Here is a 26,184-nt window from a genome sequence, read left to right on the forward strand (position 1 = left end):
AGGAGTTGTTGATATTGGGGAAGATTTCTTGTTCTATACTCTCCGCCAGTTCCTCTATGGGCTCTTCTTGAGGTTTGGAGTCGCAGTCACCGAAGGTGGCAGCAGGGATCTGATGCCTTCCCAGTGTGGGCTAGGAGGTCTGATATCTTGCCTTCTATAAGGTCCCCAAGGATCCCATTACTGCCAGTGTGTAGGGAACAGCATGAGGGGACCCATCCATGGGTGTCCGTACAATGTCATCTCTATACATCGTTCTTGAGTGTAGAAGTCCAGATGTTATTGATGATCAGGCAGGAGAAGAATGGAGTGGGGAGAACACCCCTTTTACCTCTTCATCATCCTCCTTGCTCGAAAATGCAGTGGCCCCCGGTGACAATTGGTGCTCTGGTACTGTGGCACTGGGGAGCAGTCTGTGCCGAGTAGTGGAGATTCCGGCATTGAGGCTACCACCAAGTCCTTCTGATGAAGAAAGTGGTGCAGTGCCACAGCTTTGTTGCTGATGATGTTGGTGCTGGTGCTTTCATTGGTGCCATTGTTGTTGTACGAGGTGGCATGGTCGTTGGAGCTATTCTCAGTGCCGCCTCCTTCAGTGGCGTCAATGGTTCCATGGTGGATGTGACGGTGACTCACCGCTGCGGCGCCTCCTGCTAGTTGTCTCAGGGAAGTAGCATTTCTAGCCTCCAGAGCGCCCTCTGCAGGCCGGTGTCCCGCTGCCGCTGGCCCCCGTGTCCCTCCCAGGACCCAGTGCCCCTTGTCTTTGGGGTGCTGTCCCCTGGCAATACCCCCGCAGTCTCGGGGTCTCCCCACGCAGGGGAACCCCCAACCCTCTATCCCCACCTTGCCTCAGTCGTGGGCTACTGCCAGTCATCATCTAGCCCCCGCTCACTGGGGCAGACTGCAGTGTAAAAGCTACTCATCATAGGGAAGGGGGGTTTGGACCTGATGCCTCTGCCTACCCGTGGGCTGCCCCTTGCAACCCCAGTACCTCACTGGCCTTCCACTAGGCCGCAGCCTGGGGGGTTTCCAGGCCAAAGCTCCCCAGCTCCCTTGGCCTTCCCCCAGCCCTGCTCCACTCCAGGTACCCTCTCTCAGCTCCCTGCAGCCAGGTCCCTCCCTCTCAAAAGGCTAGAGAGAGAGTGTCTGTCAGCTCCTGGCTCACTGGCCTTTTATAGGGTCAGCTGTGACCTGATTGGGGCATGGCCCCAGCTGTGGCTGCTTCCCCCAATCAACCTAGCTTTTCCTTCCCTGCCACAGCCCTCCCCCTGGGCTGTTTTAAACCTTTAAGGCAGGAGCGGGTGACCACCCCGCTACAGTGGAGGAGGGCTTGGTCTTGTCTCAGCGCTGGGGATCGGCATGGGTCACAGCACGGACAGTGCCGGATGTTCCTGGTGCCTCATATGTATTGAGGAGTTGTACAGTTAGCACCGATGAGAACGATCTGGCTGGAGAGTGTTTTCTCTTGGATTGCTCTCTGTATGGCAATGAAGATACTCTTTTCCTCACCGTTTTTTTTGAGGAATGAGCTTTTGCCGAAGTCACCGGAGAGGCCTCCCTTGATCTGGCTGTGGTAGGAGTGTGTTGACCCGATTCAGAAACAGGCTACAGGGACTTTTCCATCAGGATCATTTTAAGCTTCAGGTCTCGCTCTCTATGAGCCCGGGCTTTGAGGTTGCTACAGTGAGCACACTTTTGAGGTATGTGCGACTCACCTAAGCATTTCATGCATTGTGAGTGTCCGTCCGACACAGGCATCTCTTCCCTGCATGTCTGGCAGCATTTAAAGCTGGATGAACTGGGCATTTTTCTGTTCAAACAGGGGAGTAGGGAGGAAAATATTTTTTTTTTTTTTTTTGGTGACCGGGAAGTAAACTAACTAAAAAGCTTACACTATCCAAGCAATCTAACTTATCCTAAAACTACTGAAAACAGTTTGTCTTTGAGCAACTGCTGGGAGCTCCGTCTCAGGCCAGGGATGGTTGAGAAGGAAATGAGGGGTATGAGTCACACGTGCGCTAGATTAGGCTCCAATGGCACCGTGAGACAGGCATCACACATATGCAATCTGTACAGGCACTGCTGCTGAAACTCTCTGAGCAAAGGCACAGGGATGCACCAACATCTGAAGTGGAGCACCCACAGGGACATCACTCAAAGAAGAACCAACGCTGGCGAGGCCATACTGGGGCAATCAAAATAACCTTTGCCTTGTCCTTTTTGATCTTCAGAAGAACCTTGTAAACTAGGGGAATCGGGGGAAAGCGTACAGCAGGTCGTCTGACCATGACCGTAGGAAGGCATCAGAGAGAGCCTTCGCCTGGATCGAGTCTCAAGCAAAAAAGTGGTGACATTTCTTGTTCTGTGAGGAGGCGAAAAGGTCCACCTGGGGAGTCCCCGACCTCTGGAAGATGACGCTGGTGACCTGCGAGCGGAGAGACCACTTGTTATGAGAGGAGAACAACCTGCTGAGGTGATCTGCCAACATGTTCCGCTCTCTGGAGCGATGCGACACCTCCAGGTGAATGGAGTGCTTCACACAGAAATCCCACAGCCTGAGGGCTTCCTAACATAGGACCTAGCGCATGCCCCTCCCTGTTTGTCAATATAAAACATTGACACTGTATTGTCCGTCAGTACTTGCACCTCTCTGTCTGAGAGCTGTGGAAGGAACACTTCACAGGCCAGGCGTATCACCCTGAGTTCCTTCACATTTATGTGTAATGACAGCGCATCCCTCGACCAGAGTCCTTGGGTCCTAAGGCTGCCAAGGTGGGCCCCCCACCCCAGGTCTGATGCATCTGATACCAGCATGATCGAAAGCCACAGGGACTCAAAAAGGTACTCCAGATAGAGCCGAGGCCAGGTCTAACCACCACGTCAGGGAAGCCAGAACTAATGCTGGAAAGGGGAGAGTCCAGATGGTGCCTGAACAGTGAGTAGACCAACTCGAGCCACATCTGAAGCAGTCTAAGATGCAGTCACACATGTCACACCACATAGGTACATGCCATCATGTGGCCTAGTAAACATAGGCACACCCAGGCAGTCATCAGCAGGCGTGCTGACACTCAGGTGATTAAATCCGACATGGTTTTGAGCCTGGCCTCCGGCAGGAAGGCCCTGGCCTGAGAGGCATCAAGTACACGCTCCTATAAATTCTATTCTTTCCACCAGGACCAATGTTGACTTCTGCTCATTTATTAGGAGGCCCAGCACTCTGCAAGTGGCTTGTACCGAGATGCTGTGTTGGACTTGACAGCTTGAAGCGCCTGTGTCCCCGAAAGATGGAGATATAGAAGTATGCGTCCTTCAAATCGAGGGCAGTGTACCAGTCCCCTGGATCTAGCAAGAGAAATAATGGAGGACAGGGAGACCATGCGGAAAAAACGGTTACTCACCTTTTGTAACTGTTGTTCTTTGAGATGTGATGCTCATATCCATCCCAATTAGGTGCGCGCGCACAGCCATCGGAAAGTTTTTCGCCTAGCAGCATCTGTCAGGTCAGCTGTGGGAGCCCCCTGGAGTGACGCCTCCGTGGTGCTCAATATATGACCCTGCCGACCCATCACCCCCTCAGTGCCTACGCCGACAGAAGGGAAGGGGGGCGTGTTGGAATGAATATGAGCAACACATCTTGAAGAACAACAGTTACAAAAGGTGAGTAACCATTTTTTCTTCTTCGAGTGATTGCTCATATCGATTCCAATTAGGTGACTCCCAAGCCTTACCTAGGCAGTCAGATCGGAGTGAAGGACTGCAGATTGGAGCACCGTTCTACCGAAAGCCGCGTCATCTCTGGCGTGCCGGACAATGGCGTAGTGCAAGGTGAAGGTATGCACCGAGGACCAAGTCACCGCCCAACATATTTCTTGGATAGGCACCTGGGCCAGGAATGCTGCCAACGAGGCCTGGGCCCTAGTGGAGTGTGTGGTGAGAGCTGGGGTTGGCACCCCGGCCAGCTCATAGCAAGCGCGGATGCAGGACATGATCCGGGAGAATATTCTCTGAGGGGAGACCGGGAGGCCTTTCATCCGGTTCACTACTGCCACGAAGAGCTGGGTCGATTTTCTGAAGGGTTTAGTGTGGTCGATGTAGAAAGCCAGGGCTCTGCGGACATCGAGTGAATGAAGCCGCTGTTCCCAGGAACCAGCATGAGGTTTCGGGTAAAAGACGGGCAGGAAAATGTCCTGGCTGGTGTGAAAGTTCAATACCACCTTAGGGAGAAAGGCTGGGTGTGGTCTGAGATGCACCTTATCCTTGTGGAAGACTGTGTAAGGCGGCTCTGAGGTGAGGGCCTTCAGCTCAGAGATGCGTCTCGTAGACGTAATGGCAACCAAGAAAGCGGTCTTCCAGGAAAGATACAGGAGGGGGCATGTGGCCAGCAGTTCAAACAGGGGCCCCATGAGCCTTGAGAGGACCAGATTAAGATCCCAGGCAGGATAGGCTGGTGGACCTGCAGGTATAGATGGTCTAAGCCCTTGAGAAAGTGACCAACTATAGGGTTAGTGAAGACAGAGCGGCAGATGCGCCTGGTTGGAAGGCCGAGATGGCAGCAAGGTGAACCCTTACGGAACAATCTGCCAGACCTTACTGTTTCAGGTGCAGGAGGTACTCCAAAATGAGGGTTACCCTCTCCTGGTCACACCAACACGAAAATCTCTTCCACTTTGCCAGGTATGTGGCTCTAGTGGAGGGCTTCCTGCTGCCTAGCAGGTCCTGTCTTACTTGGTCCGAACACAGAAGCTCCATGGGGTTAAGCCATGCAGCTTCCAAGGTGGAGGGACCAGAGGTCAGGATGGCAGAGGCGACCGTGGTCCTGAGTGAGTAGGTTGGGAAGGAGAGGCAATGTGACCGGTATGTCCACCGACAGCTCCAGCAGCGTGGTGTACCAGTGCTGGCGAGGCCACACCAGAGCTATCAGAATGCCCCCTCCCTGCGGATTTTGAACAGGACTTTGTGCACAAGAAGGAACGTAGGAAAGGCGTAAAGCAGGCGACCTGTCCAGGGAAGAAGGAATGCATCAATGAGGGAGCCCGGGCTGCGACCTTTGAAGGAGCAGAATGCTGGGCACTTCCTGTTGCTTCGGGTAGCAAACAGGTCGACCTGGGGAAAGCCCCACTTTTGGAATATGTGGTGACATCGGCCGGAGAGACCACTCATGCGAATGGAAGAACCTGCTGAGGCGGTCTGCCAGCCTGTTCTGGATCCCTGGAAGAAAGGACGTGACCAGGTGAATGGAGTGGGCTATGCAGAGCTCCCACAGTCGAATGGCTTCCTGGCAGAGTGGGGAGGAGCGGGCTCCCCCTTGCTTGTTGACGTAAAACATGGGTGTGGTGTTGTCCGTTAGAACCGCTACGCAGCGACCTTGCAGTTGGGCCTGGAAGGCTTGGCAAGCAAGGCGCACCGCCATCAGCTCCCTGATGTTGATATGGAGGGAGAGCTCAGACTGAGACCACAGGCCCTGAGTCTGAAGGGTTCCCAGATGTGTGCGCCCCGCCACAGACCTGATGCGTCCGTGACCAGGGACAAGGAAGGCTGGGGGCAGTGGAAGGGGACTCCCCTGCACACCACTCGGGGGTCAAGCCACCTGCTCCGGTACAGTGACCACTGAGTTCAAGCTGTCACGCCCTGGGCGGTAGACCAAGGTGAGCCATGCTTGCAACTGCCTGAGACGGAGCCTGGCGTGTTCGGTCACGTACGTGCACGAAGCCATGTGGCCAAGGAGACTCCTGCATCCTCGTGCTGTCAAAGTCAGGAATTGCTGAAGGCCTTGAATGATGCCCACGATAGCCCAGAAGCGGGAGTCCAGTAGGAGGGCCCGCGCTTGAATGGAGTCCAGCACCGCCCCAATGAATTCTATCCTCTGGGTTGGTTCTAGGGTCGATTTCTCCACTTTGAGGAGGAGACCCAGCCGTTCGAACGTACGTCTGACAAGGTGAAGTTGGGACTGCACCGGCTCTTTGGTGCAGCCCCACAGTAACCAGTCGTCGAGGTAGGGATACACTTGTACCTGCCGTTGACGGAGGAAGGCAGCCACGACCAACATACACTTGGTGAACACTTGTGGGGCCGTTGAAAGGCCTGTAAACTGCTAATGTTTGCAGTTGACCATGAAGCGCAGGAAGCGTCTGTGCGCCGGATGAATTGCTATGTGGAAGTACGTGTCCTTCATGTCGAAGGCAGCATACCAGTCAAGGGAGACCATGCGGAACTTCAACTTTACCATGAATTTGTTGAGCCCGCACAGGTCCAGAATGGGACGGAGGCCCCCTTTGGCCTTGGGGATTAGGAAATAGCAGGAATAGAACCCCTTGCCTCTTAGGTCCTGTGGAACCTCCTCTATTGCCCCCTTGGCGAGGAGTGCCCAAACCTCCTGAATAAGGAGATGCTCGTGAGAGGAGTCCCTGAAGAGGGACGGGGAAGTGGGGTGGGAGGGGGGGTATGAGCAGAATTGGCGAGAGTATCCTGCTTCCACCGTGTGGAGGACCCAGCGGTCCAAGGTTATTTGGGACCATGTACGGTGCAAGTGGGATAAACTATTCAAAAAGGGTGGGGAAGGATCCGGGGGTAAGTCTGGTATGCCATCCTCGGGCGTCCCTTCAAAAGACCTGCTTGGAACCCGACGATGGTTTGGTTGGGCCCTGGCCTTGACCAGACAAGGGGTTGGAGGGCTTCCTTTTGCCATTCTGCCCCCTCCACCTGTAAAAATCCTGCCTCGGCCAAGGAGGGTAGGAACGCTGTTGCAGCTGCTGGGGCTTGAAGTGTTTCCGCTGGGTTGCTGGGGTATGCATACCCAGGGACTTTATTGTAGCCCTCGAGTACTTAAGGCTATGCAGCCTAGAGTCAGTCTGCTCCGCGAACAGGTCCTCCCCGTCAAAGGGCGGGTCCTGCAGTGTCTGCTGAACTTCAGGAGACAGGCCAGAGACTTGCAACCAGGAGGTGCACCTCATGGCAATCCCGGAAAACAAGGTACGTGCAGCTGAGTCTGCAGAGTCCAGCGAGGCCTGCCAAGAGGTCCATGCCACCGTCTTGCCCTCATCAATAAGAGCCCCAAACTCCTCCCTGGACTCAGGTGGTACCAGCTCCTTGAACTTCAGCATGGAGTTCCAGGAGTTAAAGTTGTAGCGGTCCAGGAGTGCCTGCTGATTAGCAATCCTGAGCTGGAGTCCCCCTGTGGAGTATACATTGCAGCCAAACAAGTCCAGCCGCTTGGCATCCTTAGACTTAGGTGCCGAGGCCTGCTGCCCGTGCCTCTCCTTCTCATTCATGGCTGCAACTACCAGCGAGCAGGGCTGCGGGTGCGTGAAGAGGTAGTTGTAGCTCTTCGAGGGTACAAAGTTTTTTCGTTCGACCCCTGTGGCCGTAGAGGGAATGGAGGCCAGGGTCTGCCAGATGGTTTCGGCATTGGCCTGAATGGTCTTGATGATGTGAAATTTTGGAACAGCCTTCCGAGGGAAATGGTGGGGGCAAAAGACCTCTCTGGCTTCAAGATTAGGCTAGATAACTTTATGGAGGGAATGGTTTAATGGGATAACGTGATTTTAGTCAATTAGGTAATAAAGTGCCATCGCTGGTAAAATGTGGGTCTGGCTAGAGAATCTTGCCTGTATGCTCGGGGTTCTACTGATCGCCATATTTGGGGTCAGGAAGGAATTTTCCTCCAGGGTAGATTGGCAGAGGCCCTGGAGGTTTTTCGCCTTCCTCCACAGCATTGGGCAGGGGTCGCAAGCTGGAGGATTCTCTGCGACTTGAAGTCTTTAAATCACGATCTGGAGACTTCAACAGCTGAGTTAAGGGAAAGCGGGTGGGTCAGCTTTTGTGGCCTGCATCATGCGGGAGGTCAGACTAGATGACCATAATGGTCCCTTCTGACCTTTAAGTCTATGAGTCTATGATGAGGGGCAGGGTCACCCTTGATGGACCTTCTGGGGCCAAAATGTCCATCACCGGGTCCTCCGATTCCACCACCTCCTCGGCCTGCAGACCCATGTTGCACGCCACCCTGCGCAGGAGGTTTTGGGGGCGGCCCAGAAATAGAGGTGCCTGCCACGGGCTTGTCAGGGGAGGAGGACGAAGAGGCCAGAGAGGGGGGAGAGGGTCATCTCAACCTCCCTGTTCTATGGGGGCTTGATGCCCCATGTCACTGACCGTAGGTCCAGGATCGGAAACAGAGTTGGAAGGGGTCCCGAGGTGGAGATGGGGCATGATGGTTCCTCCACACCCCGAGGAGTGGGCCAACTGGCCGAGGCTTCCGGCACCCTTGTTTCAGAGGCGGCTGACCAGGAAGCTCCAGACTGTGCACCCTGGGCCTGGTGGTACACCCACGGGGTCCAGAATGGCCACTGGGTGGGCCCCTGCTCGTGCAGCAGCCATAGTCCTGCCCCCACGTCAGAGGGCTACGGTCTAACTGGCGGAAGTCCCAATCCGAAGACAGTGATCCCTTCTCCGAACCCGAGGACTGAGATCGGGGCCGCGAGAGCCAGGGTGGTACCTAGCAGATCTGCACCTATGAGTGGTGAGAAGGAGGGTGGTGCCGCGACCTGGATTGGTACCGTGGCCAGGAGCTGCACCAAGCCGGTGAATGGTACTGGACCGGTGTCGGGTCCGGGACCTGCTCCATGAAGGTGACTGGCGAGCGGTGCAGTGCTGTGATCGGGAGCACTGATGTGATCCGGAACGGCACCGCGAGTAGGACCAGCGCCATGATGGGGAGCGGTGCCAGGGCTCACCCAACGGAGCCAACGGTGTTGACGGATGGATCAGTGCTGGCTTGCCTCGAGATGGTGCCATCCGCTGTGGCACCGGAGGCTCAGTGTGAAGCAGAGGGGACCCCGGTGCCGTCATGGCGATGAGGTCCCTTGCAGCCGCAAAGGTGTCCGGGGTGGATGGTAGCTGAACTTCCACCATGCTGCAGGATGGGGAGTCCAATGGCACTGGACTCAATGGCTCTCCCAGCAGGGCCGAAGTCAACGGTGCCCCGTCCATGAACTTCACTCCTGGGCACTCCTCCCCTGGACGCACCACAGAGGTCAGCTCCAAGGGGCCGGGTCTCTGCAAAGAAGAGCCACCCTTTTTTGGCTTCCAGTGTCACTTCGGTGCCACGGAGTGGGAGCGGTGCCAGGTCGATGTTCCCAGCTTCAGTGCCGGGGAGCGGCAGTGCTGCGGGTCTCGGCCACAGTCCATCCACGGTGCCATGTCCACCGCCGCCAGGACGCTGTGCACCGAAGAGTTTGGTGCCGGGTCCTGCCACATCGAAGGAGGCTGGGATCTAAGAGCTGCCTCCATAAGGGGCTGCTTCAGGCAAAAGTCCCACTCCTTTTTAGTCCGAGGATGAAATCCCTTGCAGATGCACTTCTCGGCTTGGTGAGCCTCCCCCAGACACTTCAGACAAGAGTTATGGGGGTCGTCCGTTGGCATGGGCTTGGAGCAGGATTTGAAGGACTTAAAGCCCAGGGACTTGGGCATGAAAGCCCCGAAGAAAGACAGTCAGGGTGGAGGGTAAACCCCCCCAACCCAACTGCCACTAACTACAACAAAACAAAAGAAACTACCAACAAAAATCAGAACAACTACTATCTAAATGAATCTAGGGACACATGGAAAACTTGCTAAGCAAGACGCCACAGTTCCAACAACCATCACGGGCTGTAAGAAGGAACTGAGGGGGCGCCAGGTCAGCAGGGTCATATATTGAGCGCCATGGAGGTGCCACTCGAGGGGGCTCCACAGCCGACCCGCAGGATGCTGCTAGGGGAAAAACTTTCCAACGGCCGTGCACATGGCGCACCCACACCTAATTGGAATTGATATGAGCAATCACTCAAAGAAGAACCTCATCTTCTTGAGATATTTGTTGAGATGATGCAGATCTAGGACGGGCTCAGGCTCTGTTTTGCCTTGGGAATCAAGAGATAGTGGGCATAGAATCCTTTCCCTCTCAGTTCTGGAGGAACTACCTCCACAGCCCGTCTATAGGAGGGCTTGCACTTCCTGGACAAGAAGTTGCTTATGAGAAGGGTCCTTGAAGAGGGATGGGGAATGGGGGAAGTGATGTATGGATTGAAATAAACTGGAGTTTATTTCACCCAGTGGTCCGATGTTATTGATGCCCAAGCAGAGAGGTATGGTAAAAGGCGTTCCAAAAACGAAAGGGGGGTGTGCTGATCCAAGGGGGAGACTGGTAATCCATCCCTGAGCATGCCTTCAAAAGGACATCTGTTCCCGCTTGGGAAACGGCTAGCGCCCGGTTGGGCAGTGGCAGAGGCCAGCTGGCCCAGCTGGCATATGTAACCTCTCCTCTTTCTTTTGTAGGGCTCGAGTCTGGGTGGAGCACAGAATCTAAGGGGTTGCTGAAGCCTGAAGTGCTTTCGTGAGGCCGCTGCTGTATAAACACCCAGGGACCGCAGTGTGGCTCTGGAGTCCTTGAGTCCATCTGGTCCAAAAATAGTGAGGACCCTTCAAATGGAAGATCCTGCACTAGCTGCTGCACCTCTTGTGACAGTCCAAAGACTGCAGATATGAACCTGGCTGCCAAATCTACTGCATCTAAGGCAGCTTGGAGGGAACTTCTGGCCACTGCCTTTCCTTCCTCCAAAATGACCAAGAATTCCTGCAGTGATTTTTGCGGCAGGTAGTCCTTAAATTTGGTCATGGAGTCCCAAACATTGAAGTCATATCACCCCAGCAGCGCCTCCTGGTTTGCGATACAGAGTTGGAGACTTGCAGTAGAATAAACCTTTCTACCAAAAAGGTGCAAGTGTTTTGACTCATTTTTTGGGGGTAGCACGGGACTGGCCCTGCCTATCCCTCTCATTGGCTGCAGCGACCACCAGAGAGTCCAGGGACAGGTGAGAGTATATATACTTGAACCCTTTTGTGGGCACATAGTACTTCTCTTCCACCCTTTTAGAAATTGGGAGCAGAGATGAAGGCATCTGCCATAGTGCTTTTACCTCCTTATGCACAGGCAGAGCCACCTTGGCAGGAGCCGCAAGAATATCAAAAAAGGCGTCCATTGGCTCTTTGAGCTCCTCTGCTCCAGGCCCAGGTTGGCAGCCACCCTCTCAAGGAGCTCCTGGTGGGCTCGCAAATCATCAGAAGGCAGGGCGTTAACAGGACCCACGAGTGCCTCATCTGGGGAAGATGAGGAGGATGCCAGTGTGGATGAGTGGCCAGATCCTTTACCTCTTCTGTGGCCATCTCAACTGGGGATACTGCTGGGGTTTTGGTACCGGGTCTGAGTTTGAACCTGGCTTCAGTACTGACCACCACAGATGGGTACAGATGGAAGGTATGAGAACTGTCCCAGTGCCGCTGGGAACCCTCAGGGGTTCCAATACTGCCACTGGACTGGCCACTCCCTGGAGGCCACAAGCCCATAGATGGGCCAGCACAGAGGTCCACCTGGTATGCCAGGTGATGGCGCCTCTTTTGAGGAGATGCTGCCTCCCTCAGAGTCTGACGAGGGCTTCTCATATGAAGACTAGGGCAGTGTCATTGATGCACCCTCTTGCCGGCTATGATGGGGAGCTGGAGAACGATGCCTCTGTACCAGAGACCAGCTACAGGAAGCCAGCTATCGGTGCTGGGACTCTGGTGAGTGGCACCGGGACTCCAGTGACTGGTGCTTGGTCTCAGGGGATCAGTGCCACGTGACCAATGCCTGGGATCGGGTGATCGGTGCCAATTCTCGGGCGACCAGCACCTGGGCATCAGCGACCGGTTCCAGCCCGCTGGAGACTGACGTTGGGAAAGTGATGGAGACTGGTGTTGGGCTGGGGACCATGGTGGAGGGCATAGGCACGGACTCTGTGGCTGGAGCACCCACGGGGAAAAATGGTAGGTGCTGAGCACCCACCAGCAGCCCCCCTATCAGCTCCCCCCACCAGCACCTCCTGCTCACCCCGGCAGGCCCTGTGGATCAGTGCCCCTCCGAGCCTCCTACACGCTGCAAAACAGCTGTTTTGCGGTGTGCAGGAGACTGGGAGGGAGTGGGGAGGAGAGAGGATGCAGCATGGTCAGGGGAGGGAGTGGAACCGGGTGGGAAGAGGCGGGGGGCGGGGCCTTGAGGGAAGGGGTGGAGTGGGGGTGGGGTCTGGGGCACAGCCAGTGGTCGAGCACCGCCTGGCACTTTGGAAAGTCAGTGCCTGTGATGGAAGGCCCAGTACAGGCTTTCCCCGCAATACAACTGCCCTCGATGGTTCCCTGGTGGTAGGCACGCAGTTCCTAGGTGTAAGAGGAACCGGCAGGGCCATCAGGTCCCTGACCACCTGAAAGGCTTCCAGCATGGAGGGAGTCCTCAGGTGTGCTGTGCCTCTGCTATTCCCAGGCGTATGGGGTGTCTCCTAGGTTGGGCTGTGCGAGTGGCCCGGCACAGGTCACGTCTCGCTCCCCAAGTCTCTATGGTGTCCTTTGGGCACTGGGGAGCGCTCTCTTGGGGCATGCTTCTTGTGCCACTTTCTCGGCACTGGGGATGTAGAGCAGTGCTGAGGGGTGCATGGTGCCGGAGGCACACTACACACTGAGGTAGATATGTTCAGTGCCAAGTCCAACCAGCTCGGAGCCCAATCTAAGCACGGCTTCCATCAGCAGAGCTTTCAACCTGATGTCCCAGTCTTTTTAAGTGTGGGGTCTAAAGCCCTGGCAGATCCCACACTTCTCTTACATGAGCCTCCCCCAGGAACTTTAAGCAGCTGGCGTGGGGATCACTCTTGGGCATGAGTTTAGTGCAGGCAGCACATGGCTTGACACCCAGAGACCAGGGCATCCCAAGGGAGTATACTGTTCCAGCAACTGTCATGGGCGGTAAGAAGGAACTGGAAGGGCACAGGGCCGGCAGTGCCCCTTATACCGGCGCATAAGCATGGGCATCCAGGGGGTGCTAGAGCTGGCCCTACAGATACCACTGGGAGAAAAATCTCCGGCAACAGTGCATGTGGCTTGTGCACACCTGACATGGAATGGACATGAGAAATTACTTGAAGTAGTCTGAGTTACAAACTCTGCAAGGGAGCACTTAAATCTAAACCAAAAGCCTTTTTCACTGGAATTTAAATATAATTTCATGGAAACATCTCTATTGGATTTTACAAATCCTAAAATTATTTTTATAAAACTTAAATTCTGGGCAAAAATTGACTAGACAGTATCTCTTTAATTTACTTAAATAAGGTTTATACTTGAATAACTAGTTACTGAGTCCTGGAAACCAAGACCTGTTTTGTACAGGTACTTTATGAAACCAGTTTAAGTCTCTCTTGGATCTTTTATCTCTGCTGATTTTTAAACGCTATAGATTTTAGAATGAAAGTTTCCAAAAGAGATGTATAAATTGTGCTCACAAAATCTACTCAGGGATACAAACATGTACATGTTTGCACAAAGAATGCAGTTACATACACAGAAATACTGACTATAGAAGCACACACCCATTTGCATGCACATTTATCCATTCTAGGCATGCAACTATATTTTATACATGCATTTACCTGCTTGTGCCCATATATTTTGATACATTTTAAAAACTCTGGCCCTTACAAAGTCCCTTTGTCTATTGTTGTTGTTTCTTATTATTTAGATTGTAGTAGTGCCCAAATATGCTAGGTGTTTTATAATATAGAAAATGACACATGTCCTTCAGCCAAAACTTTTAATAGCACATTTTCCTTCCTATGCCAAGGGTAGAGGTGCTACATTTACTGAACCCCAATCTGTATTTTTTCAGCCATAAACACAGCACCTCACCTCTGAGAGGGATGAGAGATGACTGGGTAGTTTCAACCCTATATGTCACTGCCCTTCTCTGGTGAGTAAGAAAGGGATTCTTGAATAATCAGTGGGGCCGGCACCCTATACCACAAGAACATATGCACCCCTATCTGGGTTTGGTTTGCCTCAGGCACTGATCCGAGGAGAAACTAAGCAAGAAAAAACAGTGTGGGTCAACTACATGCAGCAGGATAAACCCACTAAATAAGCTTCCCAGGCACTTCGAAACCTGATTTGAACCCAGCACTTCAGTAATGTATTATTAACCATCCCATTGCTCCACCAGCCCTGGACCAGTAGTACTCACTTGCCAGGTGCGGACCTGAACCCGATTTGGCTCAACTGTGTAAATGCTTTCTTCATGCATAGCCAGCACTGGAGAATCACAGAGGAAAGAGCCTGGAACATTCACAAGAATATCATCATTAGAATAAATGGCTACATGCTATCAATCAAAGTAAAGCATGCTCTTTCAGTCTAATTCAGGGGTAGGCAACCTACGGCACGCGTGCCGAAGGCGGCACGCAAGCTGATTTTCAGTGGCACTCACACTGCCTGGGTCCTGGCCACCGGTCTGGGGGGGCTCAGCATTTTAATTTAATTTTAAATGAAGCTTCTTAAACATTTTAAAAACCTTATTTACTTTACATACAACAATAGTTTAGTTATATATTATAGACCTATAGAAAGAGACCTTCTAAAAACGTTATAATGTATTACTGGCACACAAAACCTTAAATTAGAGTGAATAAATGAAGACTCGGCACACCACTTCTGAAAGTTTGCCGACCCCTGGTCTAATTCATGAAGTGACTAGTCCCCAGGGGCAGCTCTAGGCACCAGCAAAGCAAGCACGTGCTTGGGGCAACCCATTTGCAGGGGTGACAGGGATCTAGCATGGGAGCGGAGAACCAACAGGGGGCCCTGGGAGCTGTAGTTCCTTGGTTAGCTCCCTGCCTATAGAAACAGCCCTGGAGCAGGGAAAGAACTACATTTCCCAGCATTCCCTTGGCCACTACCAACAGGAAAGAGGGGGAGGGAGTGAGGAAGCTGAGACCTCACGCTGCAGCCTGCTTTGAATGGAGAGCTGCACTGTGAAGGGTAGGGATACCATATTTTAACATTCAAAAAATAGGACATTCCATGGGGAGGGAGGGTAGCCCCACCCCGCCACCATCCACTCCCGCCGACTGCCCCCCACAGAAACCCCAACCCATCCAACCCCCCTGCTCCCTGATCATCCCCTCCCGGGACCCCTGCCCCAACTGCCCCCCAAGACTCCACCCCCTATCTAAGCCCCACTGGTCCTTGTCCCCTAATTGCCCCCTCCTGGGACCCCACCCCTGTCTAAGCCTCCCTTCTTGTCCCCAACTGCCCCCTCCTGAGACCCCCCCCAACTTCCCCCCTAGGACCCCACCCCCTACCTGTCCCCTGACAAACCCCTGGGACTCCCATGCCTATCCAACTGCTGCCTGTCCCCTGACTGCCCCCCCGAACCCCTGACCCATCTAACCCCCCCTTCTCCCTGTCCCTTGACTGCCTCCCCAAACCTCCGCCCCATCCAACCCCCCCGCTCCCTGTCCCTTGACTGCCCCCCCGAACCCCCTACCCCTTCTCCAACCCCCCAGCCCCCTTACCATGCCACTCAGACCAGCGTGTCTGGCTTCAGGCAGTGCCAGACACGCTGCTGCACACATGCTGCCGTGCTCCCCTGCGGAGCCACAGCCCCCCCCCAGCACCTGCCTTCCAGATTTGAACACCTCAAAATTCAGGAGTGCTCAAGCTCAGTTTGGGCAGCTGTTACTTCATTTCTCCCAAATCAAATATACTGATCCACTGTAACTTGCTGTAGAAAAAGTAGGATAAAATTGAGCAAGAAATGCTTCCCAGTGGTTATTAGGACTGGAATTGCTATTTTCAACAGCCATTGCCTTTTGTTTGTTTGTTTGTTTGTTTGTTTAAAAGGAAGACAGTGATATTGCATTGGCAAATTCCCCATAAAAAGAAAGAGTGGAACAAAAGAATAATAAAGGCACCTCAACTTTTCCTCATTTATGTAGGACAGTCTTATAACATGCATCCAGATATCCTCCAATCACAGACGCTGAAAAATGTTCCACTTTACTGCAGTTCTGTAACCATATGGGAACCAATCCTGTCTGTGTTCTGTGCACATCCAAAATTCCTGCTGAATGACCCGCCCTGGGAGCGAGTTACCAGTGACCCAGGGCTGCGGCGGAAGGAGGGTGCAGGACGGGGGGCCGGGGGAGAGCCCAGGGCTGGGGCAGCAGGGTGTGTGTGTGTGGGGGGGGGGGGGGGGACCCCGGGGTGGGGGGTGTGGGTGGGGGGGGAGAGCCCAGGGTTGGGGCAGCAGGGAGGTGTGGCGAGGAGCCCAGGGCTGGGACGGGGGGCAGCCAACATTTTTTTTGCTCGGGGCAGCAAAAAACCTAGAGCCAGCCCTGCTAGTCCCTACAGTGGTCTCAATAAAGCAGTGTGCATTGACAGCAGGTCATTTCCAACTCACAACAAATCTGTTCCTCAATCGTTCTGTAGCACTTCCCAAAATTCTTCCCCCCCTTCTCCACCATCATTTGTCCCTTATGCTGGTTTCTCGTCAGGAACTACATCCAGAGTATGAAATTACATCTCTAGCAGAAGGCACTCCGTATGCTCTGTTCATATGTGAGGGGTGGAAGAGTAGGGGGAGGCAGAGAGAAGGAAATTGACCAGCCCCAGTTTTACGATCAGATGAGATGATTCACCCTTCCCTGATTTTGCTACAATTGGGAAATTGTAAATGAGGGTGCAACAGAATTGGAGGTGCTCTGGAACAATCTGTGAATATTGCATGTTGACCTGGCTATTGGGATAGTTACTGGAATATGTTGATTTAGTAATAGGGAGGATTGTAAGGACAAAACAAGCAAGAAGGGAAGAAGAATAGCTCACAATAAGCCACTTCTCAGCAAACATCTGAAGGTTCTTTAGAGAAAATGCTTGAACTATTGGCCTTGAAGAGTCTACCCCCTGGCTCCAGTCAACTTAGAGAATCACTTTTGACAGCATCATCCATGCCTGGGAATCAGAAGATCAAAAGAACTAGAGCAGTTTAAAACAAAAAAAAAAATCTCTCTCTCTCCAGTGAGCAGGTAGTGGTTGGGGAACTGTTTGCAGGGGGCAGACTGATAAAAAGTTCCCACGAGGGTATCTGAAGAAGCTAGGCGTGCCTAGCTCACCATCACAGGATGGTAGGGCTTTAGGTAAGACAGACATGCATGTAAACTGTCATTTTAAAATCCTTTTACTTTAAATGCTTTGTTCCTACTATTAAAATAAACAATACTTAGGCTTTTAAGAAGGCTGTTTGGTCACACACTCCCAAAGGGAGAAATCACAGGTACCAAACCCAGTTGGACCTCTACTGTTAGAAGGTGTTCAGATACTATGGTGGTGAGCACAGTATAGGAACCTAAATAGAATAGGGTAAGCACAGTTCATACACAGCGTACTGTAGCCAGGGCCCAGTCTTAAGAGAAGAACTGCGGAATTTCAACTCAGGAGAGGTAAAGGCATGAGGCCTGCCTGACACCTGATGCACTCAGACCATCAACGGGTCAGAGGTGCAGCTGGCCCTGTAACCATGACAGGGGACTTCTATGTTTGAACATTAATTTGCAATGAATTCTTATTAATCTAGTGCAGCTTCTTAGCACTAAACTAACTAGGAGCAGTGCCCAAGAGAAGAGTGAAATGAAGTGATCAGAAGTGATGTGAACATGTTTTGTGGTGGGTAGTAGGCATTATCTGTTAACACTGGCACATAAGTCTGTTTCCAGTTTCCTAGCACTCACAGGCCTTAAAAGTCGATATTGCATTATAATATCATTAAAAATAAAGCCTTACATTTGTATCACACTTGCAAATGCAATAAGGTCAGAGTTTTACATATGATTTATTAAGAACTAGGTCTCTGGAATGTGCTTCATCAGAGTCCGAGTTTTGTGTGGGTTATTTTAAACTGATTTAGCTTGGGTTTGTTTTGTTTTTAACCTGTGAAAAAGGCATCTCAGAGATATAATCAAGCTACTCTAGCAGTTTCCATGCTATCAAGACCCCTAAGGGACTGGAAGTGTACATCATTTCTACTACAGGTCAGTTCCCCCCTTAGTACTACTCATGATACATATATAAGAATGTAGAGAGGTTCAGGTATCAAACTGCACACTATATCCAGGGGTTTCAGCTAATGATTAGAGCAAAGGTCTGGGAGCCAGGATTTGAGTTCTGTTCTTGTCATTGACTCAGATGATCAAGGATCTGTCCACCTCTTTATGCCTTATTTTCCTATTCTGTAAAATTGGAATACTAACCATTTCACAGGAGTGTTGTGAGGGCTAATTAGTGCTTGTAGAGTTCTGAAATGCAAAGTATGATTATTAAAGCCTAAGAGTTATCATGAGTTCAGTGAACATATAATTTTTTGGGGATTCAACACCCTCATACATGTTCTCCTGTGGGCTACCTCTTGTGAAGTCCTACCTGCATTTCGTAACGTGGCTCCTGAGCATTCAAAGACAGTGACTTGCTTCCCATTCCAGAATACTATAGCATCCTGAAATAGCCACAGAGAAGTTACAAAGCAGTTACGTTTCTGCTGGAAACATGCATGAAATCCCTCAACGATTTGTAACTCAGCTTAGTGCCAATCTAGTAATTCTGCTAAAATCCTTTTCATACAAAATCCCATGTAGAGTCTATGCTATATTCATTTCTGTGCATGAACAAACAACAATGGAATAAACTTTCCATCACAGCCATCACCTTATACCTTCCTCTATATATTTACTGGGTTGTCCAATGCCCAGAGGTCACTAAACAGAGAGCTATTAATGAATAATTGTGCTGCCTGGAAATCAGCTCCATTGGAATGTGCCTGTTGTAGTAGTGATGCTATTTTCCATCAACACACATATACTGCAAAAGCAACTAAAATGTAAGGAAGGGAGAATCTGAGAAGAGTTAGATAAATTATGGTGGAAAGCTTGGATTTCCATCTCTGAAATAATTAAACCACATTAAGTGAGTGAGTCTTCGGCAAGAAAAGAAACTGCCCCCAACAGCTGAGGTGGTGAGTTACCTTAGTGGCAAATACTCCAGTAATGTGCATATCAACGCGGAGGCTGTGCGTGGCTCCTGTACCGAAGAAGGTCACATTAAGCAGATTTGGGGACACTTGCACTACTGCCACCTGCTGGTGGAAATGAGATGACATAGCCTGCTCGCTGAGGATCACCACAGAGTTCATGTTGTTCACTGCCAGTAGGTTTTTCCTGGAGCCCCACTACACACAACAAAGAGGGTGAGAAAAATCCAAAACACTTTAATCAGAGATTTTTGAAACACTGTAATTCAGAGGGGCCTCAGTTACAGACAGTGTCTCAGGGTTGGGGGCACGTATAACATACATATGAATATAATCTCAAAATGAAATCCTACTTTCTGAACTCAGGCATAGTCAAGAGGATGCATAACCACCTGTACTTCTTCAGGGTATGCTATAACCATATTTGCACCCATACTCTTTCAGTACATAGAGAGGGGCATGGATCAGCGTTCATGTTGCACTCCCTGTCAGTACCCAACCCCAGCTGGAGAAGCTAACAATCCAACCAGCGGACCAAATTCTGGTCATGTGCCACTTGAGGCATGTTGCACATACACTAAGAAGAAGGGTACATGGAAGAGCCTGTTTTAAACGATTACCTCTTTTCATCCCACCCCCTTGCCACTATTATACCATCTTGCATGCAGTAATGTTAGAGAAAGATAAGGTACTCAACAAGATAGCTAATACTTTTTCCTATAAAATCAAGATGTGCATGTGAAGTTCTTTCCCATGACAAATTGTTTCTTCTTTGACTACCCACAGTCCTATTTCCACTTCATCCCCTGTAGTGATGTGGAGAACAGATCTGAAAATTGCAGGAGAGTGCAATGGGCTATGGACTATTCTGGGGAAGGTCTTGCTCAATCTCTCCCATTGAAGCTTTTCCATTTTTTATAAACAGTCACTGGAACAGGAACATGAACTTGGGTCTCTGACATCCTACTTGAGTGCCCCAACCAGCAGGCTATAGAGTCACCCTCTCACTCACTCAGTCTTGTCCAATGACTATTCACTGTCATTATGAATGACTATGAATTGCCACTATGAATATCTAGTTCTAATTTCACCTTCTTTTGCCAGCCATCTCAATCAATAGTGCAGTTCAATTTCCCAATCCATACAGTACCCATCATGTGCACAAATGAAGAGGTCTGAGAGCATTTTTCCCTATTTTGTCCCACCCTACTCCAACTAAATATTATTATTTAATATGGATTATTCCCCCACCTAAAAAATGTTAAGACCAATCACACAAAAGTCTTTCATAAGCAATAACTGGGGAGAGTTCTATTGAATTTAATAGGGATTAGACTAATCAGTTTCTACAAATAATCAACAGAATTTTATCAAAATTACTCCAAAAGCCTACATAATAAATAGGAAGGCTCTCCTTCTCTGTTTTAAGCCATCATGTAGTGGGAATATAATTCTCTGCTGAGTTCTATAGACTGTCTCCAAAAAAAAAAAAAAGCCATAGGAAGCATACGTGCCTAGCTTTGACCAATACCCAGCATAATGTTTTAAGCCTGTTGCTAAACTGATTCCCAGAGGGGAGAACACTGTCTTGGAGTCTTCTTTGAGGCCTCTTCGACCAATTTAATTTTGGATAGACAGAGAATTTTCAAGGAAGCACTCAAGTCCAAGATCAGACTGCTCAAGATCTTCAGCAGATCTCACAGCCAGTAAAGCCAGGAGTCTTCCCAAGGTAGAAGAGTCATTTGTTCACACTTGTCCATCACTGACACCTTCCAAGTACTTCAGGCAGTTCTTTATGCCAGTCAAATACAACACATCAGAAGAGCTGTGATGGTAAAATGTCTCAAGTGCCCAGTTCTGGGATCTTACTGCTTCACTATGGCCTTCATTTGTACTTTATTAACAGATAACCAAACTAGTTGACTGTATGGCTCACTTGGACCAGTTATTTAAATACCATTTAAGTTTTGCAAGGTATAGGTATCCCAAATAAGTTCAATGGGTTTGCTGTACATTAATAAACTATTATTTACATTATAGTAGTCCCCAAAGGCACCAGCCCCTTTGTGCTAGGCACGTTATAAATCTGTAACAAAGAGATGGTCCTGCCCTCAAGAGCTAATAATATAAATAATAAATAAAGCCACTTGTGCAATGTTAGTACACAGAGCTTCCTGCAGCAGTAAATTGCTACAACTCTACTTTATCCTGCCAAATTTTGCTGCAGAAAATGATGATAAATTGTATATCATCTAGGACTATTAAACTGCCTCTAATTTGCGGTAACAGTAATATAAATAATAATATGATGATCAGGAAAGAAAACAAAGCTGTGGCGGCCATGTTAGGGGACTCCAAAATCTGAGTGAATAGGACTTTTGTAGGATATGTAAGACCTGACTCTGGGATGACTTGTGTAGTTATTCATTTTAATGAACAGATGGTAGCCTGTATATATATAGTTAAGATAGTAACTTGCTTGATGCCATATGCCCCTTTTTGTCCCTTGTTTCTAACTTTAAAGCCTGAAGTTTCTTATGTTTAGTCTGTCACATGAGACTTTTTTCCAGAAAGTTTGGGGTGGCATTGTCAAATTTGCATCAGCTTTCCATTACAAAAAATTTTTCTTACTTTCTTTGAAAAGTCATTTATCAAAAACAGCTTAGCCCACAGGTTCCAGATTTGGTTTATTCTATGATCTCAATAAGACCTGATGTCTGACTATTCTTGGAAAGTCTGGTGGACTCATTGTGGGGTTATGAACCACATTTCTTTGAAATGTATGATAATTCCATGAATGCGCCACAGATATTACAGAGCTCCCAGGTTCCTTGTATGGGATCCATGTGGGGCTTAGAAACTCTGTCAGAGTAGACACACTAAATGTGTTAGGATAAATTGCAGAATTTATAAGTGCTGCAGAAGCAGAATGCACTCTTGGGCTCCAGAAACTCTATCCTGCAGAACTTGTAAGCTCTAAAAGTTTCTGAGACATGGTGAGTCTCCAAGGCTCCTGCATTTTACTGGGATTTTTGAGCTACTGGTAGAACATTTTAATTTCCAGATTTTCATGTGTTTGTTTTTAACCATAACACTGAATTCAAAACATTTGGGGTGTTTCTATGACTATACCATTCTAATAACATTGATTTAAATAGCTGTATATGGTGGTAATTGTACTATAACCAAATCTGTGATCTGGAAAATAAGGCTAAATTATAGCTTTATTTTTCATTTTTATTTCTGAAGGTACTTGATTAATAGCATTGATTGACAGCTATCATACTATTATACTCCAACATAAATGAACTAGACCAGTGGTTCTCAAACTGGGGTCCGCGAGGGCACTTCAGGGGGTCCACAAGTCATGTCTGGGGCCACCAGCCCCGCTGATCAACCCCTCCCTCTCTCTCCCAGCACCTCCTGCACATCGCAGAACAGCTGTTCAGCAGTGTGCAGGAGGCACTGGGAGGGAGAGGGAGGATTGGGGATGGGGGTCACTCAGGGGAGGGAGCGGAAAGAGGCAGGGAAGATGAGGGGCAGGGGTGGAGTGGGGGTGAGGGTGGGGTCTTGGGGGAAGGGGTGGAGTGGGGGCAGGGCCTGGGGCTGAGTGGGGGTTGAGCGGGGGTTGAGCAACCCCGGGGAAAATTAAAACCCGGCTGGGGGGGGGGGGGGGGAAGTCTGTAAAAATGTTTAAATCAAAATGGGGGTCCTTGGGTTGCTAAAGTTTGAGAACCTCTGAACTAGAGAGTATTTCCCATCTACCTCTCTTCACAAACCATTGGGCTAGATTGTAACAAACTGAAAGATTAAACTGGCCAGGAGCCAAACTCAGCTGATATTGACCTTTGGCCTCAATATATTATTATGGCTTTCTGCCTCGCCAGGGGTTTTCATGGAAAAGTGGGTAAAAACCTTTTAGAAGAATTATCTGAGGATTTCAAGAGGAGAGGGTTACTCACCATGTGCAGTAACTGAGGTTCTTTGAGAGGGTTGTCCCTGTGGGTGCTGCACCTTGTGCCCTGCGCTTGTAATCAGAGATCTGTAGCAGCAGTGCCTAGTTGGGTCACGCACATGCCGTCGCCGTTACACGCCACCCAGGCGGTTAAATAGCGCTGTGCAACCAGCCATCCCTCGGTTACTTCTCTACCGCAGAGAATCTAGCGTGAAACTCCAAAGTAGAGGGGAGGAGGGAATGTAGTGGAGCACACACAGGGACAACCATCTTGAAGAATCTCAGGTGCTGCACAAGGTGAGTAAGCCTCTCTTCTTCCAGGAGCATGCCTGTAGGTGCTCCACTTTAGGTGACTGTCAAGCAGTGCCCCTCAGTGGAAGGTATAGGCTTCAGAGTTGCATTAGAGATGGTTGATAAAACAAAGTCCAAACAGAGCGTCTGATGATGACTGTTGCTCTATACAGCGTAGTGCTTTGTGAATGTGTGGGCAGATGTCCAAGCTGCTGCTCTGCAAATGTCAATAATGGGGACATTGATGAGAAAGGCTATGGATGCTGGAAGTGTGTGCGCATAGGCGCCGACTTCCCCTCTGCCCCGTGGGTGCTCAACCCCAGCCCAGCTCCTAGCCCCACCTCTGCACCACCCTTGCCTCACCCCAATTCCACCCCCTTCTCCCAAGTCCCTGACCCTGCCCTGCCTCTTTACCGCCTCCTTCCCCGAGCGCGCCACTCCTCCCCCTCCCGCCCAGAAAGTCCTAAGCGCCACCAAACAGCTCTTAGGCGGTGGGCGGGAAGTGCTGGGAGGGTGAGGAGTGGGGACGCCGCACTCTGAGGACGAGGAGGGGGTAGGGGCAGGGGGAGCTTGGTTGCCGGTGGGTGCGGAGCACCCGCTAATTTTTCCCCGTGGGTGCTCTAGCCCTGTAGCACCCACGGAGTTGGCACCTATGTGTGTGCAAGTTCCCATTGGGGCTTGTAATTGATGCTTTTGATAACAAAGGTGGATGCATCCCGATATCCACTTGGATAGTCTGCTTTGCGATGGTTTTCCCTTTTGATCATTCTGTCTGTGATTTTCTAAATGTTTTTGTTCTTTCCATGTAGAAAGCTAATGTTCTTTGAACATCCAGTGTGTGGAGTGATGCCTCTCTCTTTTGTCTGCATGCAGTTTTGGAAAAAACACAGGTAAGTAAAATGGGTTTGTTCAAATGAAAGGGGGAGGCAACCTTGGCTAGGAATTTAGGGTGCGGTTTTACGATAACTTTATCTTTAAAGAAAGTGGTGTATGGGGGGGGGTGCCATTAGGGCACCTTGTTCTCCCACCCATATGGCAGACATAATGGCGATGAGGAAAGCCACCTTCATTGGTGGAGTAATGAGCAGGTGGCCAGCAGCTCAAATGGTTTTCCCATAAGTCAGCGTAATACCAGGTTGAGTTCCCATGTAGGAGGTGGGTTACTTATTTCGGGGTAAGCGTTCTCACTTCCTTGGAAATGTTTAGTTGTTGGGTGGGCGAATATGGTGACACCATCCACATTATTGTGGAAAGCTGCGATAGCTGCCAAACGTACCCTGATGCAGCTTGTAGAGAGACCCAGGTTTTTAGTTCTAACATGTAATCCAGTACCCTTGGTAAAGGGGAGGATGTTGATATGATATGTTTGTCCTGGCACCATATGTTGAACCATTTCCACTTATGAATACATGTCTTTCTTATATTTGGTCTACGGCTGTGCAGTAATATGTCTTTTACTTCCTCCGAACAGGTCATTTCATTTCCTCTCAGCCATGGAGTAGCCAGGCCCTGAGGTGAAGTATTGTGAGGTTCGGATGGTGGATGTGTCCTGCATCTTGGGAGAGAAGATGAGGTATTAGAGGAAGATTTTGAGGTGGGCACACAGCCATCTGGGTGCTATTAGGATGAATTTGGATTTGTCCCTCTTGATCTTGTTTCTGACCCAGGTTAAGAGAAGGGTCAGGGGAAATGCATACATTAACAAGGCACCCAATTTGATGAGGAGAGCGTCACTTAGGGTATGGGGTCCCAGTCTGGCTCTAGAGCAATATTGCGGGCTGTTGCAGCGAGGTCTATGGTAGGGAATCCCCATAGTTTGAATATCATATGTAGAACTCCAGGGTCCATTTCCCATTCAGGATTCTGTGAGAACTCTCCGCTTAGTGCATCTGCCGTTGTGTTTTGACATCCCGGAAGATAGGATGCTGATATGTCAATGTTGTGGCTGATGCACCAATTCCAGAGCAGTTTTGCCTCTGTGCATAAGGAGTGTGATCACGCCCCCCCCCACCTTGGTGGTTTATGTAAAACGTGCATGCTACATTGTCTGTGAGGGTCCTGATGGCTTTGTCTTTGTTTAGAGGTAGAAAGTGGTTGCATGCGTTGCAGACTGCCCTTAGCTCCAGCAAGTTTATGTGCCTGTTGGACTGTGATGGAGACCTTCGGCCTTGGACTGTGTTGTTGAGTAGATGCACTCCCCAGCCTATTAGGAAGGCATCCGTGGTGACTGTCATTGTTGGAGCCCTTTGTAGAAATGAGACTCCTGTACAGACATTCTTCGATTGTGTCCACCATTTTAGGGAATCCTTTAACTTATTTGGCATTAAAAGACATCTGTTTAGGCAGTGCCTGTGTGGTATGTACACTGTTCGAAGCCAGGCCTGCAGGCATCTCATGTGTAGTCTGGCATGTTTGATGACAGACATCGTTACTGACATATGTCCCAGAAGTTGTCAGCATGTTCTGGCAGATATTTGTGGGTTGTCAGTCACTGTCCAAATTAAGTGGACAAGTGTAATGAAGCGTTGATGAGGTAGGGCTGCTGTCGCTGTTGAACAGTTGGGACAAACTCCGATGAATTCCAGTTTCTGGACAGGTATGTGTTGACTTTTGCATGTTTATTTGTAACCCTAAGTTTGTGAAAAGGGTTATTGTACTCTGAGTGGTGTTCATTGCTTCGTGTTGTGATGGTGCCTTTATGAGGTAGTCATCCAGATATGAAACACCATGACTCTGTGTCTGCGGTGGTGTGCCGCCACCACTGCTAAATCTTTGGAGAAAACCCTTGGGGCGGTTGACAAGCTGAAGGGTAGTACTTTCTATTGGAAGTGTTGTTTTCCCAGGGTGAAACTTAGGAATCTTCTGTGTGATGGACGGATGGTAATATGGAAATATGTGTCCTGTAGGTCAAGGGCTGAGAGCCAGTCCCCCTTTTCTAATGCTGGAATTATAGTTGTTAGTGTCATCATTTTGAAATGCTGGGTTTTTGTTGAGTTTTCTTAGGTCCAGAATGGGTCTCCACCTACCCGTC

General features: G+C 50.1%; 1 protein-coding gene across 1 annotated transcript in view; it reads right to left on the reverse strand.

Annotated features, from left to right (window-relative positions):
- Positions 1-26,184, reverse strand: part of IFT140 (intraflagellar transport 140) — a 230,836-nt gene that overhangs the window by 143,654 nt on the left and 60,998 nt on the right. Inside the window, exons 10-12 of the mRNA XM_024219009.2 lie at positions 18,902-19,105; positions 18,304-18,376; positions 14,072-14,163 (exon numbers count right to left, since the gene is read on the reverse strand). Of these exons, the coding sequence (XP_024074777.1) occupies positions 14,072-14,163; positions 18,304-18,376; positions 18,902-19,105 (369 nt within the window). The remainder of the gene's footprint in view (positions 1-14,071; positions 14,164-18,303; positions 18,377-18,901; positions 19,106-26,184) is intronic.

The sequence above is a fragment of the Terrapene carolina genome, unplaced genomic scaffold (assembly GCF_002925995.2).
Source record: "Terrapene carolina triunguis isolate 2854851 unplaced genomic scaffold, T_m_triunguis-2.0 Scaffold67, whole genome shotgun sequence".
NCBI classification, from domain to species: domain Eukaryota; kingdom Metazoa; phylum Chordata; order Testudines; family Emydidae; genus Terrapene; species Terrapene triunguis.